Source organism: Indicator indicator, chromosome 12 (genome assembly GCF_027791375.1).
Source record: "Indicator indicator isolate 239-I01 chromosome 12, UM_Iind_1.1, whole genome shotgun sequence".
Classification (NCBI taxonomy): Eukaryota; Metazoa; Chordata; class Aves; order Piciformes; family Indicatoridae; genus Indicator; species Indicator indicator.
This window is the reverse complement of record NC_072021.1, coordinates 22,225,262-22,239,987: the sequence shown is the minus strand read 5'-3', so window position 1 is coordinate 22,239,987 and position 14,726 is coordinate 22,225,262. Positions and strand designations below refer to the sequence as shown.

The window sequence follows — 14,726 nt, the reverse complement described above, 5'->3', positions numbered from 1 at the left end:
AGTTTAATTTTTTGGACCACCAGTAGTGCATTGTAATTGTTGCTCTCCCTCTGGAGGTACATGTCCTTCTGGCCACGACCTAAGAGGCTTTGTCATGGACCATGGATGGTGATTTGCACAATTCCTCTAAGAGCAATGCCCTTTGGGTGCTAGTGCAAAACTTATTGCCCCACAATATGGGGTCTCCATTCACATGGCTGCCCTTGTGGGTGTTTTATTGGCCAATAAAGTGCCTTGTGTTTTGGTAATCTAACTGCTAGGCTGCTTTATGATCTGATGTCAGCTGGAGGGTGGTGGGGAGGAGTAGCTTGTGGTACATTGGGAATTACACATTATTGTCACCTGAGAGTCTGAAGGATCTTTAAATTGATGAAATATGAATCTGGTGAGCGGAGAAGCCTCACCAGTAGAATTACTTTTAAGACTTTGTCCCTTTTTTTAGAAGCTTAATCATTCCTAAAAAGACACAGAGACATTTCTCTGCCTGCTAAATTAATGTGCAGCTAGAAAGGTGGTGCAAGGCAGAGTGAAATTTAAGTTGAATGGAAAAGACAATGGAATAGATAGGAGGAAAAATATTTAGGGATCAAGAACTCTGTATTTTGAGTGTTTTGCACTCTGTGCAGGGTAAATATATTACTTTCCCTTGCACTGCACAGCTTGCCCTTACGTTCAGAAAGTTGCAGAGATGTCAGATATAAAGAGGCATATGAAGTATATGGGATAGAGCAATAGGTGGTATGTGGGCTGCTGAGATCCATTTCTCTTCCCAGCACAATTCCTTTTAGTCATCTCCATGCTTTTTGAGAATGAAGTGCAATATGAAAACAAATAAAGCCACAAGAAAACAAAAACTACAAACTTGTCTCAGGCAAACATATTTTAAAGCTACTTTCTGCTGCATATTATCTTCACTTTTTTCTTTTGTCCTTTCTGTTGCTTAAAAAATAAAAAGAGGAAAAAAAAGAGAAAGTTAAAAAGATAAAAAGATTGATTTTGGCATAAGTGTCTGAAAATAATGTGTTCAGGAAGTGCCAGCACTGTTACCAATCTTGTCTTTTACAGAATGATAGAATCACCTGGTCACAGAGGTTGTGGATGGAGTCTCCTTTGGAGAATTTCAAAACATGCATGGACCTGTTTCTGTGCAACCTGCTCAGGGTGAACCTGCTTTAGCAAGGGGATTGGACTAGGTGATCTCCAGAGGTCCCTTCCAACCCCCACCATTCTGTAATTCTGTGATTTCCTTCAGTTGTCATCTGGCATGGGTTGGAGGGGGAGCACTGTAACTTCATCAGAAGTTACAGTTTTGCTGACTTGCTTCCTTCTGAAGCTCCTAGCACTTGTTTTTGGCCACGGTTGAACATGTGGCTTCAACACAGCAAATACCAAATGCCAGGTCTGGTACTTGGGTCACAACAACCCCAAGCAACGGTACAGGCTTGGGGAAGTGTGGCTGGAAAGCTGTCTAGCAGAAGGGGACCTGGGGGTTCTAATTGGCAAGGAGCTGAATATGAGCAAGCAGTGTGCCCAGGTGTTCAGTTTTGGGCACCTCAGTACAAGAGAGATGCCAAGGTACTGGAGAGTGCAATGAAGCTGGTGAAGGGCCTGGAGAATACATCTTATGAAGAGTGACTGAAGGAGCTGGGGTTGTTTAGTTTGAAAAAGAGGAGGCTGAGGGGAGACCTCATCACTCCCTACAACTGCCTCAAAGGAGGTTGTGGAAATGTTGATGCTGGTCTCTTCTCACAGGTATTTAGTGATAGAACAAGAGGGAATGGCCTCAAGCTGTGACTGGGTAGGTTTAGACTGGACGTTAGGGAAAAGTTTTTCACAGGAATAGCAGTGAGGCATTGGAATGGACTGCCCAGGGAGGTGGTTGAGTCACCAACCCTGGATGTGTTTAAAGGTCCTTTGGATGCAGTGCTTGGGGCTATAGTTTAGGGGTGAACCTTCTGGACTAGAGTTATCAGTTGGACTTGGTGATCCCAAGGATCTTTTCCAACCTGGATGTTTCTGTGATTCTGTAGCTTTCATGTTTGTGTCCTGCTTCGATGCTTCTTGGATATTTGTCTGTTGATTCTTAGAGCTGAGCTTCTTGGAGGTGATAAACCACTTGTTTTTTGCACTTTAGACTGCAAAAGGATTGGCTGGTCATTGCCTTTCTCTGTAGATTTCTTGCTAGTCCAAGGATGGACATTTTTCATGGGTTTCTAAGATAGCCTGTTTGCTACACATTGCCTATTTCTGTGGTACAATTGCTGCAAATGCCTTTTCTTCCTCACTTAAATCCTGATTGAGGAACTGGGTTTAGGCACATCGCTTAATTTAAGTATACACATAGGAACATTTGTGCTTTAATACCCCTAACTAGAAATACACGAATAACAACAGCAAACTGCAAAGTGTCTCCAGCTGTTTGCTTGCCTTTGATTTCTTGCTCAGTTCACAAAATAACAAAACACCTCACAGTTGTTTGAGTGAAATGGATTCATTTTTCAATTAAAATTGCCTGGCTTTAAGCAAAGTTATTTTATTTTTTTTATTTTCTTCTTTTTTGGGTGGGTTTTTTGTGGTGTTTTTTTTTAATGAAACATTTTTTGGCAGTGAAAATACCTAGGTCTCAGAAATTTGTGTGATTTATTTGCTTTATGCAGATGTTTTCTCTGGAGGTTTGTGCCACCCAAAAAATTGGATGTCAGGAAAAGACATGATACAGCAAAAGCAACTTTTAAAATCATAATAGAGCCTCAAAAATATGCATCTCTGGTCACCAAAACTTTCTGTACTCCAAAGTACAAAGCATTTGCTTCTTTATTAATGAAGGTTTCAGCACAGTTTCTCAATGAGAGCAAAAGCAATCAATCACTCACATCAGTAAAGTGCCTTTCATTTTTACTTTTCACAGTGCCATACCCCATAGTAAACTCACGTTAAATGCTAAAACCAAGACAGCAACTGTGGGAAGGCTAAATTAATCTGCAGTGCAATTTTTCTCCTCTCCATTTGTCCCTATCTTTCCTGCATACATGGGTGTGTGTATGACACATTCTTGCATACTTGTGCACCCATCAACTCTATCCAGATTGAGCCTTGGGTTAGGACTGGTGTGTACAGTGAGAGAGAGGAATATGTTGCTGTGTCACTGAGAGCATGGAAATATGTCATAATAGTAAAAAAAAAACCCCAAACACTCAGCAAGAGCAGAAATGTCAAGTCTTAGGGCTAGGCTGGCCACTAGATAAATGAGGTGCTCTTTATGAACACCTATCCCTTCCCAAAGGGAAAGAGAAAGGGAGTAAGAGAGAGAGAGAGAGATGGGTTAGAAAACTGTCTGCTGTGAAGACAAGCTGAGGGAGATGGGGTTGCTCAGCCTGGAGAAGGCTCTGGGGAGACCTAAATATGAACCTTCCAGTACCTGAAGTGAGCCTACAGGAAGGATGGAGAGAGACTGTTTAGAAAGGCTTGTGTTGATAGGATGAGGGGCAATGGTTTTAAATTAGAGAAGAGCAGATTTAGATTGGATGTTAGGAACAAGTTCTTTACCATGGGGAACACTGTGGAACACTGAAACAGGCTGTCCAGGGAGGTGGTTGAGGCCCCATCCCTGGAGATATTCAAGGTGAAGCTCAACAGGGCTCTGGGCAACCTGATCTAGTTGAAGATGCCCCTGCTTACTGCAGAGGGAGTTGGACTAGATGACCTTTGGAGGTCCCTTCCAACCTGAACCATTCTATGATTCTGTGATTCTAAAATAGCTTTAATGAAAACAATAACAGTAAAATGAAATAGATACAAATAGACACAAACCCAATATTGAACTCACTCCCCCATGATCCATGTCTGCAAATTTCAGGGAAGGGTGACGTATTCTAACACTCTCTTATGATATATAAAATGTTTTCTGTGTTTATGGACTACATGCAGGACTCAGAAAGCGTGTGGTTCTCCCTGTTTCTCCCTGCAAGTTGACTGGCTCCATTACCTCCTTATACAGAGTCCTAAATGCAGCAACCCTGGGCCTTAGGTGGGTGTCAGGCTTCTGAAAAACCTGGGAAGATGACTCTGATCCAAGCTTCAGCAGAAAGTTGCAGTCAGTTGCTGGAAGAAAGGGTGGTAACAACTGCATGTAGGTTTCATGTTACTTAATAGCTTTCTCGTGTTGTTACAGGCACCTCTGGCTATACCACTGAGAATTGCTGCAGGAGTACTTCCCAGTAACCTTTCTGTGACAGTTGTTAAGCCATGGTCCACTTGTTTATGCAGAAATGAGAAAGGCAGAACAGAATTAGAAAGCCCAGGGAAAGCAATCAGAACAGTCACAGTTTGATGCCGTTTACCTTAGGGTGCTAAAAGCTTTATTGGGCCAATAGCGGAAACGCTGGCGAAGACTAAGAGCTCATGGAGGGCAGCTGAGGTCCTGAGGCAGCAAGGGGAGGGACCTGCTTGTGTTTTGCAGAAATGTGGTGCACAAGATCATAGAAACATAGAATTAGTTAGGTTTCTTAAGGCCTTTCAGATCAAGTCCAACTGTTAACCCAGCACTGCTAAGTCCACCACATCCACATGTCTTTTAAGTACCTCCAGGGACGATGACTCCATTACTTCACCAGGCAGCCTGTTTCAGGGCTTGACAACCCTTTTGGGGAAGAACTTTTTGCCCTAATATTCAATCTAAACTTCCCCTCGTGCAACTGGAAGCAGTTTCCTCTTGTCCCATTGCTTGTTAGTTGAGAGAAGAAATTGACCACCACCTCGCTCCAGTGTCCTTTCAGGTAGTTGTAGAAAGTGATAAGGTCATTTCTGAGTCTTATTTTCTCTAGATGGTCTCCTTCTGTAGAACGTAGGTTGGGAGAATAGTTAAAAAGTTTATCAGCACCTGAAGGAAAAAAAAAAGAAAATTACTATCATGATCAGTAGGCACTAGGGTTCATCAAAATGAAATTATGTTGAATTAAATTAATTTCTGTCTCTGATAAGTTAAGAGGCTTACTGCATAATGAAGGAGAGGGAGGTGTAATATAGCTCATTGCTAGTAAGGCATTTTCAAAGGATCCAAGGGGCTCTTTTATTAGGAAATAAAGTGAAACTTGTAAAATTCAAACTTATTTGATAATAGTATGGTTGGGATAAGAAAATAACTTGAGAGGTGACTAATGGCAGTGCTACTAATGTTGAGCTCAACTAATGCTGAGCTGCTTCCCATGGGGTCCTGTTTTGAGCGTTGTCTGAAAGTAATGACTTGACAGATGGGATCTGTGGTAATATTGAACTTAATCTGTAGGTGATGCAGTTAAGAGGGGGTCATATATACTGTCCTGGATATAATTTTCGTTGAGGAGGACAAACCTGCATTTCTGGTAGCAAGTCAGTGAGTAACTAGCTACTTGCAGAAACCGATCAAAATCTGTAGGGGAGCAAGAATTCTCCATATTTAGTGATATCTGTTTCTTTGTTCTTTATTAGATAGTTTTAAGAGGCAATGTGGAAAAAAAAAAAAAGCCTGCTAGATCTTGAAACTATTACAGAAAATTTTGCTAAGGTTTGCATTTCTGTGCGGAAATTCGTGAGGACTACTTTCTGACTACAATTCATGTTTTAATTCAGAACTGCTGAACAGTGTAGCTGCTAACCTACAACCATGTAGAGGAGATGACACAGTACACGTGCCAGGTGGATTTGAAATACCTCCTCTTCTTTTCACACACAACCACAGACCACCCCCTAAGATCCCTAAAGAAAAATAGCACCACATCTCCTAATACTTTCAAGTGACAGGCAAATTGGAAATCTATGATGCTTTTATCATAGAATACTGTGTGGCTTCAGACTTGGAAGTAGCAGTCTGTTTTCCTCCTGGCTTTTACTTTCTTGGATGATTTACACCTATGCAAAGGGGTTTGCTGACAGATCGGAATTAGAGCTCTTATTTTGCACTGTTGTAAATGATTCTTCAACATACACAATCAAGTCCTAAAGAAAAAAAAGGAGGGGAAAAAAAATAGAGTTGTGAGCTTCAGTTTGGAGCCAGAACAAGTAGATTTAGCTTTTCTTCTTCTGGTGACTGTAACAATTCTATAAAGATACTTTAGGGCTTAGTAAAACAACCTTTCCTCTTTGCTCATCTTTCCACTTTGTTTACATCTGCAATAAATACTTATAGATGAGGAATGCTCACTGTGTTCATCATGCAGAAGCAGACCCAGCAGCTCTAGAGGTTGGGATGTGGGGCTTTCGGTGGGCAGTAAGTTAAAGCAGTCTATTGCAGCATAAATTTCTATCCTGTAGGTAAGTATTTGCTAGTGCAACTGTCAAACACATCAACCTGGATCATCTGTTTCTGGAGACATCCTTAGCTCTGCTGTAAGATCGTAGAATGGTTTGGGCTGGAAGGGACCCTTCAAGATCATTTAGTTTGAACCTCCCTGCCATGGGCAGGGACATCTTCAGTTAGTTCAGGTTGCTCAGTGCCCTGTCCAAGCTGAATTTCAATGTGTCTAGGGATGGGGCTTCTACCACCTTTCTGGAAAACCTGGGCCAGTGTTTCACCATCCTCAGTGTAGAAAAATGATTTCTCAGATCTAGTATCCTCAGTGTAGAAAAATGATTTCTCAGATCTAGTATAAATATCCTCTCTTTTAGTTTAAAACGATTATCCTTTGTCCTGTCACAACAGGCCCTGCTAAAAATATTGTCCCCATTTTTCTTCAAGGTTCATTTAAGCATTAAAAGGCTGAAAAAGATCTCCCCAGAGCCTTCTCTTCTCCAGGCTGAACAACTCCACCTCTTTCAGCCTTTCTTCTTTTTCATCCTCTGAATGATTTTGTGGCCCACCTCCGGTCCCATCAATCTCTCTCCCTTATTCCCTTTCTATTCCCTTTGGGGAGGGAAGGGGTCAATAGAGAGCATCCATCGTTGGTCTAGTGACCAGTTGAGCCCTAACCCTTGACACAGCCATTGCAAACTCTTATGCAGCAGTGTGGCATCTCCTGTCTTAGTGTATTCTCTTTGCAATCTTTATCCATATAGAAATACACAGCAAGAGATGTTCTTCTTCCTAAGAAATGCCCTTTTCCTGCAAACTTCTTATTTTCAGAGCAGCTCTGTAGATGTAAAAGTCTTTTACAAGGTTTATATTTTAGGTATGTGGTATCTTCACATCTGAATATTTAACTTACTATTGTGTGGAGGACTTTTTCAGAAGAAAATTTTGCTCATCAAAGACAGCCCTTTAATTAACTTCCACACTGCCATGGGAAGAGGACTATAAAGAAATAATAATAATAATAATAATAATAATAATAATAATAATAATAATAATAATAATACATATCTTGTTATCATTATGTATTAAAATAGAATGCTGCAGAAAGTGGATGGAGCTTCAAGGCCTCTTTTTCAATGAAGATCTTAATAGCATTTAATGTAAATTAAATATAATCACTGTCTGGTTTCTCAATATATCTCTGAGGCTGAAGAATAAGAAGTTAATTGTGCTGACAACATAGTGGGAAGTGCCAAAATCAAGCACCAGCACGTTGATTAAAGTGCATTTTGAATGAAGAGGTGGAAGAAAAAACTTTTGGGTTTTTGTGCTCCTGGTACCAGTTATTTTGCAGAAGTTTCAGTGCATAGTGTGTGTTCAGCATGGATTTATTACATAAGATGTCTGACATAAAATTTCCATTAGAATGCAAATGAAGGAGAGTTTATTTAACTTCAGAGATTGGGAAGGATCAGATGCATGAGGCTAACAAGCCATTTTACTTTGGGGATGGGGAGTTGCTGGGACGTAAATCCCTGACTCATTCTTTGGGTAGATAATGAGGTCTGCAAAATGACTGGACCTCATCTTTAGCTTCTTGCATTGCATTAAGAGGAATTAGTTGCAGAAGTCTCAGTTTTGAAACTGCTGCTTATGGAATTCATGCAGTTGGTGGTAAGATTTACTCGAGTAAAAGATTTGGGATCAGGGTAACTGTGTACTCAAATTAGGTGATGTGATGGGATTCAGTTCCCAGCTCCTTCTCTTGCAGTGTCGCTGTGGCATACCTGTCTGTGCTAGAAATGACCTCTTTCATCTCAAATTGCAAGTGATGTATTTAGTTAGCTGGTGTAATGGCTTCTGGGAGCATAAAGAAATGAAATGCATTTTGATGAATGAATACAGAAATGGTATCTTAATGTAACTAAGGAGAGAGCTGAGAACAACTGGCCATTGTATGGAGTGCTGTTTTCATATGAGGTTATTTCTCTTTCCTGTCTGGTGCCAAAGGAGTCCGTGCCTTCTCTGTGCTTGTTCAACCCTTAACATACATCTGGATTTACTGTTCTAGTCCTAAGAGGTGTTATCTTAGATGCAACACATAAAATTAAGTGTACTTTTGTCCTTGACAGCTTTTCCACCTGGGCAGTCTGCACGTGGATCTCATGTGGGAAAAAGCTGCCAAACTTTGATATGGAAATGAATTTAACATTTCCATGGTGCTTATGTCCATTTTCCCTGACTAGATGGAAGCAACAGTCATTGGAGTGCTTGTTGAGAGGTCTTAGTTTGTAGCTGAGGTTGGGCTTGTGAAAGACTGAGGACTGGGCTTGTGAAAGACTGAGGACTGGGCTTGTTCATCAAAGAATGTGCTGAAAGAGCTGCCATGAGCCTTGAAAGAGATGGTTTCCAGGCGTACTAACAGAGAAGCAGGAAGGAGATGAAAAGCCAGGACAAGCCATGAGTCTTCAGGACAGAGGGATTATAAATAGTCATCTTAACATTTTCTAATCAGAAAACTTCCATTCACTCCACATCCTGCCCATTCTGAAAAAAGAGCAATGTCATCTTAACCTTTTCAGTAGAACCATGACTCAAATGTATCCTCTAAGGAAGAAGAACAAACGAGGCCTCTAGACCTTTCTTGAGTCTTTCTAGAATTTTTGACTGAAGCATTACAGAAAACCAACAGTTTCTGACTAAAAAGATGTGCAGTGCTCCCTGGGGAAGATCAGAGGATGAAAACATCCTATTGACCTTGTAAAGCATGAGATCTACTGGACTGAGCTAACAGATAGCTTTGGGCAGCATTTATGTTTCATCCCTGGATTTAGTGTGGCTGTGAACAGCAAAGTCAGCAGCCAGAAATAGTGGTACCAAAATGTGGGGTAAAAAGGAAGGGGCCAGCCCTGACTGGAGGGGGCCTGGTTTGGCTCCCTTCCTGCCTGTTCAGTGCTCATCAAGCAGCACTGCACCGTCACTTTCACAGTGCTTTCCTGGAAACACTAAGTCCTTAGCAGGTAGATGATGACGGTAAGTGAACGTGTCCTGCTCATTTTCTGCCTCTTCAAATTTCTCTTTTGAGTACAAAGTTTTCTGGCCAAGCCATCAGACATTTCCCCAGTCCTATCTCTTTTTTGCTGTATAACCCTTCACTGGCTAATTCTAGTTGCCATACCATCTGTGGTGGCCTCGTTACCTGTCCACCCCCTGCTGTCATCTTATCTTTCCCCATTGTCTCTGCAAGTCCACAGCCATTGTCTGTGCAGGTGACAGGAAGACCATTTTGGGCAGCTACCTCCTGGTATTTCCTGCAGCCTTCTGGCTGCCATTTCTGGTCAGGACTTTGGACTTGCATAGTTGTATTGTGGCTCCACGTGCTGTGTGTTGTGTTGTCTCAATTGCTCTGCAGCTTGATTAATTTCTGTAAGTGTCTCATTATGCAATTAATTTCAAATGCAATTCCCATCATCTCTTCTCTTCTGTAGGCATGCAACCCAGCAGGAGACTAATAAAACCATCACGACGAGCACCAAAGCCATCAAGCAGCTGTCTGAGGTTGTCAGAGGCTCATCCAGGGTATGTGTCATTCAAGATGTTGTTGAGGGAATGTGCTGGGTCTTAGAGAGAGAGGAATAATGAATAAAGGAGTGGTAGTGGGTGCTTTAGTGCTGTTTTATCTTCTTTTCCTGTTATATAATAATCAAAGCTTCCATTTATAAATGGGAAAACAGCTGCAGAAACCAGTTCTCCCAAAACTGGATCATGTGGGACTGGAAATAAAGAACATGGCAATAAAGCCTTGAGTAGCTCACAAGTATCTCAAGGTCTCACTCACATGAGTTTGGCATTGGTTGTGCACTGGGTGCAGGTGACTTTGGAATTCCATGGAAGTGTCTGGAAAGGGCAAAGCAGTCAAATATGTCTGGATATGACAATCATTCACTGGTCTGTGCTTCTGTGAAGGAAGAAGTGGGGTTGGATAATTAGAGGCTGTGCGCAGATCAGAGCAGGACTTTCAGTTACAGTTTACCCCTCAGCAGCCCCATTTGTACAGTCAGAACGTTCTTCTGTTGTCATTAGGTTCACCTCACACAAACATTATTGTCTTGGGGGTATAAGTAATCCCCTTCTCTTGATCTCCAGAGCAACAACAGGACAACCAGAAGCTTTCTAGCCTTTCCACAAAGACTTTTATACCTCATAAGTTCCTGCTGACCTTGGCCTGTTGTAAACATCATGGGGAAGAACTGAAGCATACGGTGGAGGTTAAACTCCAACTGGTGTGAGAGTTGAGGAGAAGTTTCATCCACAGAACAAGTGATTGAGCTACTAACATGAGAAAAAGGACAAGTCTTTTCTACTTGATTCTGTCTGGCAGTTTTCCATTATGTTCTTGCTTCCAGCAAGTTTCTGGGCCAGGGACTTACCTGAGTTGGTGTTTTACCCTCACTCACTTCCTGCCATTTTCCAAAGTCATATATTACTTCAACTCTGTTCTTACTGTCCTTCCATCTAGAAAAAAAAAAAACTGCCTTACACACACAACTCATCTCTGTCCAAGTGGTTTTTACAGCCTGGATTTATGGCACTTGCCAACAGGCATAAGAGATAAGGATTTAAGAGCTGAATCACTCCAGGCCACCTTTGTAACCTGTGGTTACAACCACAGGTACAAACCATGTACCATTTAGCCCACCTAAAAAAAACTGAATGAGTGATGGTCTACTCTAGAGGATGGGGAGAGAAGCCTGCAGTGATTGGTCTCCATGCATAGACATCAACCTTATGCAGGCATCAACCTTAATAATTTAATCTTTTTTAACATGTTGCTTTAATTATTGCTGAACCATAGGGACTATCTTTTCTCTTGCATACTCTGAGAATAATCACATCTGATCTGGATGAAACAGAAGATACTTTCTTGGTGATATGTGGATCTTGAGGTTTTGTTTGGGTTTTGGTTTTTTTTGGTGCTGATCTCCTGGCTCTGTATTGTGATATAAATTGAGTCCAAAGGGAAATCAGGCAAGGTCACGTTAAACCAATTATAAAGCCACACAAGAATGTCATTATTTTCCTCTGAAGCCCATCTAGTGTCCACTGAGGACTCTCAGGAGAATAGGCTTTGCTGTCATGGGGTGAAAAATGCAAAGGTAAAGGGAGAATATTTAAGAACCGAAGGAATTAGACGAACAAACAATTATAGTAATAAGAGGAATAAACTTGCCACTCTCTGTAGATACCACATGATAAATTTTCCTGCTCCCTGGTCAATTAGTTGAACAGATTTTATGTTTTTAACTCTTCTTTTCTAACAGTGTGTAATTTAAGTAGTGAAACCTACAAATTCTGATATCAAGCCTGTGTATACCTCATCCTTTAGATAGAATAAATAGATCTGGTGGGCATTGACTGCTGGTTGGTAAGTCCCTCTTGGAGATCTGGGTAGCATTGCAAACTTTCCTCCCATAAAATTTCTCACAGTATGAAAAACCTTCCATTAATTTAGGCCTTTATAGTCAGTCCTTTTCTGATCCAGTATTCTGTGTATTGTTTTGCCTGCACACATAGTCCACAAATCCTTATTTTTCCTTCCTTCCTTATTTTCCACTGCCTCCAGCAAGGTGCACTGTGGGTCTTTCTCTGACATCCCCTGAAGCTCCAAGTGCTGCTGGATCTATTGGAGTCAGGATGCCCAACTGAGCAAATAAATAGTTTTTCAGGAGCAAAAATACTGATGTAAATGAAACACTGTGATACAAGGCAGGAGACTGATATAAAATAGCACATGGTTATGTTAGAGTTTCCTTTCAAACTAACCTCAAAGGACTTAAATAGAGAAGCCTGTGAGGAATCCAGAGTTTTGTAGGATGAATGCTGGGCCATTAGATCAGCTCTCCAGGGTGGCAATCTTCTCTTCTTTTGCATGTGTAACAAACATAAGGTTTATAGACCTTTATCTCCAGAGTGGGAATAATGATGCTTGCTCTGTTCTAAAAATGGTTTTAAATCTTTGGATGGAGAACTGCAAGACAGGGATACTATGTGTATGAAAATATTACCATTAAAAATTAAAGACCTTTATCCCATCCTTTATAAAATTTACGTTTGTATCCTTAGGCAGCTGTCTGAACCAGCTGAAATTGATGTAAAGTGAATATTTCTGCTTAGTGGCTTTAAGGTAGATTGGGGTTTGCTTGCTACTTGTTGCAGTTCATTTCCCTCTATGAAACCTGGGCACATAAGCTCCAACACACCAGAGATGCAGAAGGTAGAAGAGTTCCAGGAGAATTTGTGTTGCCTGATACTGCTTGGGTTTGGTGACTCCATCCTAGAGCATCAATTTTGCAGCAGGTTGGATAGTTGCATCAGGCTAGGCTGAGGTTGTCTTTCTGAGAACACTGTCGTTTAAAGCAGAGATCGATATCTAGCTAGGACAAGCTCCAGACAGAAGGGCAGTGACATTTGGGTATGTGTTTTGAAATCTAGTTTCTGACAATCAGGCCCTAAGCCAGGCAGAAGGAAGTGTGTGATGGTTGATGGATCTCTCAGTCCAGTAAATCACCCACTGCCATCAAATCAGGTGATGAACTCCTTCAGGAGGTATCATCCAAACAAAGGACTCTTTATACGAGGATTTGGTTTATCATCCCTAGCAGATAATCCAAGGCTGGATTTTATTAAACAGAAGCAGGTTACTGTGCTGCAACCATTCTGGGTTTTGGGTGGCAGTAAGTTGTTCATTTGCTTGCGTTTCACAGTCTTTAAGAAATGGTGTTGGAGTGAGACCCTCTTCATGCAGTAAGCAGGACAGCAAAATATCCCACTATATATCTTTGCCACAGAAGGTGTGCAGCTTAGATACCAGGCCACACAGTAGTCATGACTTGAGTGCTATCTTGAATATCCAAGGTGACTTTTTTTTAAATTGCTTTGGTCTGAAAGATTAAAGCATCCTGTGCTGCCTTCCTAAAATAAACCCTCGTAGCGTCCTGCCAGCTGCAGTGAAATTGAATTTTAAGGATACTATTTGTACCCACTTTGTTTAGCTGGTGTCTCCCACCAGGACTGTTTCTCGTGGTCACAAACAGAGTCTACTACTTGATTTATCTCCAGATATCTGCTAACCAGGTCCTTGTTTTTCCAAAACAGCAAGAGCGACTTCAGCTGGACAGGCTGAAGAACCAGCTGTCTGATGCCATCCAGAGATATGGAGCTGTGCAGAAGGTGAGGGTCTCTCTTGCTTCCACTTTTCCATATGTGAGTTTGGGAGGAGAAGTCTTAAGTGTCATCAAGTATGGCTCCTGAGAGCATGGACCATCTCCACGAAGCTGCTCACATGTAATTTCTTCCCTCTGTTCTTACTTTATCAGTCAAGCAGTGTGTTATCACTCTGGAACATGCAGATGCATGTGACTGCAGAATAATTCCACAGCAATGGAAAAGGAAAACAAAAATGTGCTTTGGCCAGCAGTGCTTCTGGAAGGACCATCAATGGTACCACTGGATTAGACATTTTATTTTGGTGTGTCAGAGAAGAAAGAGAAGTGTTCACACAGTGCCCCTTTCACCTTTTCTGCTTAGAGAGAATGTTTGGACAACCTTGCTGATTTAAATGTTAACCCATGTTATGGTTCTGCTGTGTGATGTGACTTTGCCAGAAGATTGCTGAATACATCATGTGGGCTGGGCCTGTCACCAAGATCAAGTTGTTTAATAAAACAAACAAAGCCTGAACTCCAGCTCCTTCATTTGTTTCTTGCTCTCCCACTTTAACCTGGGGTGACTCCACTGAAGAACAGATTTGCTTTGCTTTTAAACACTGTAGTAATGATTTAAATTTACCATCCTCAAACTGCTTCTCTCACTTGCAGTACCAAGTTTGCCCCTATTGCTGGATGAATCTAAATACAGCCTGGACAAACTCTGGTTGCTTTCTACTCACTATTTTAGTGACTTTGACCCATGCTTGCAACACATGGGAAGAATGTATGTTGTAATTATATAGGTGTAATGTAATTTGGCTAGCAACATGCCCTTAATAATGTTTTTTTCCGTTAGAAATACTCTCTGATGATTGATTTTGCAACACTTGCTGCCAATGGTTTAAAAATAAAGAAATATATAAATACATAAAAGCACATAAAATTGCCCTTCAACAACATGTGTATTATGTAATAGTATTGCATTAGCTCTACCACTGTCTCATATTTTCAGTTATTTCTCTGTCCTATTCAAACACATAAGCACGTGGTCTTGAAATGTAATGGCTTTAGCCCTTAAATGAGAAGCTGGAAGGATTTAGGTGAAGGTAAAAAGGGTTCAAGTGAAAATTCATGGACTGTGCATGTAGGTTTTTGGGGGGGGGTTAATGGTAAAAACTCTCATCATTTCTGAAGTGCCAAAATTAGCTGTTGCAGTTTGTGAATGCCCAGTTACGTCAGGAAACCAATCTGAG

At 41.2% G+C, this 14,726-nt stretch overlaps 1 protein-coding gene across 1 annotated transcript in view; it reads left to right on the top strand.

Annotated features, from left to right (window-relative positions):
- TSNARE1 (t-SNARE domain containing 1) overlaps window positions 1–14,726 on the top strand; it is a 204,374-nt gene that overhangs the window by 106,865 nt on the left and 82,783 nt on the right. Inside the window, exons 4-5 of the mRNA XM_054385404.1 lie at window positions 9,754–9,844; window positions 13,421–13,495. Of these exons, the coding sequence (XP_054241379.1) occupies window positions 9,754–9,844; window positions 13,421–13,495 (166 nt within the window). The remainder of the gene's footprint in view (window positions 1–9,753; window positions 9,845–13,420; window positions 13,496–14,726) is intronic.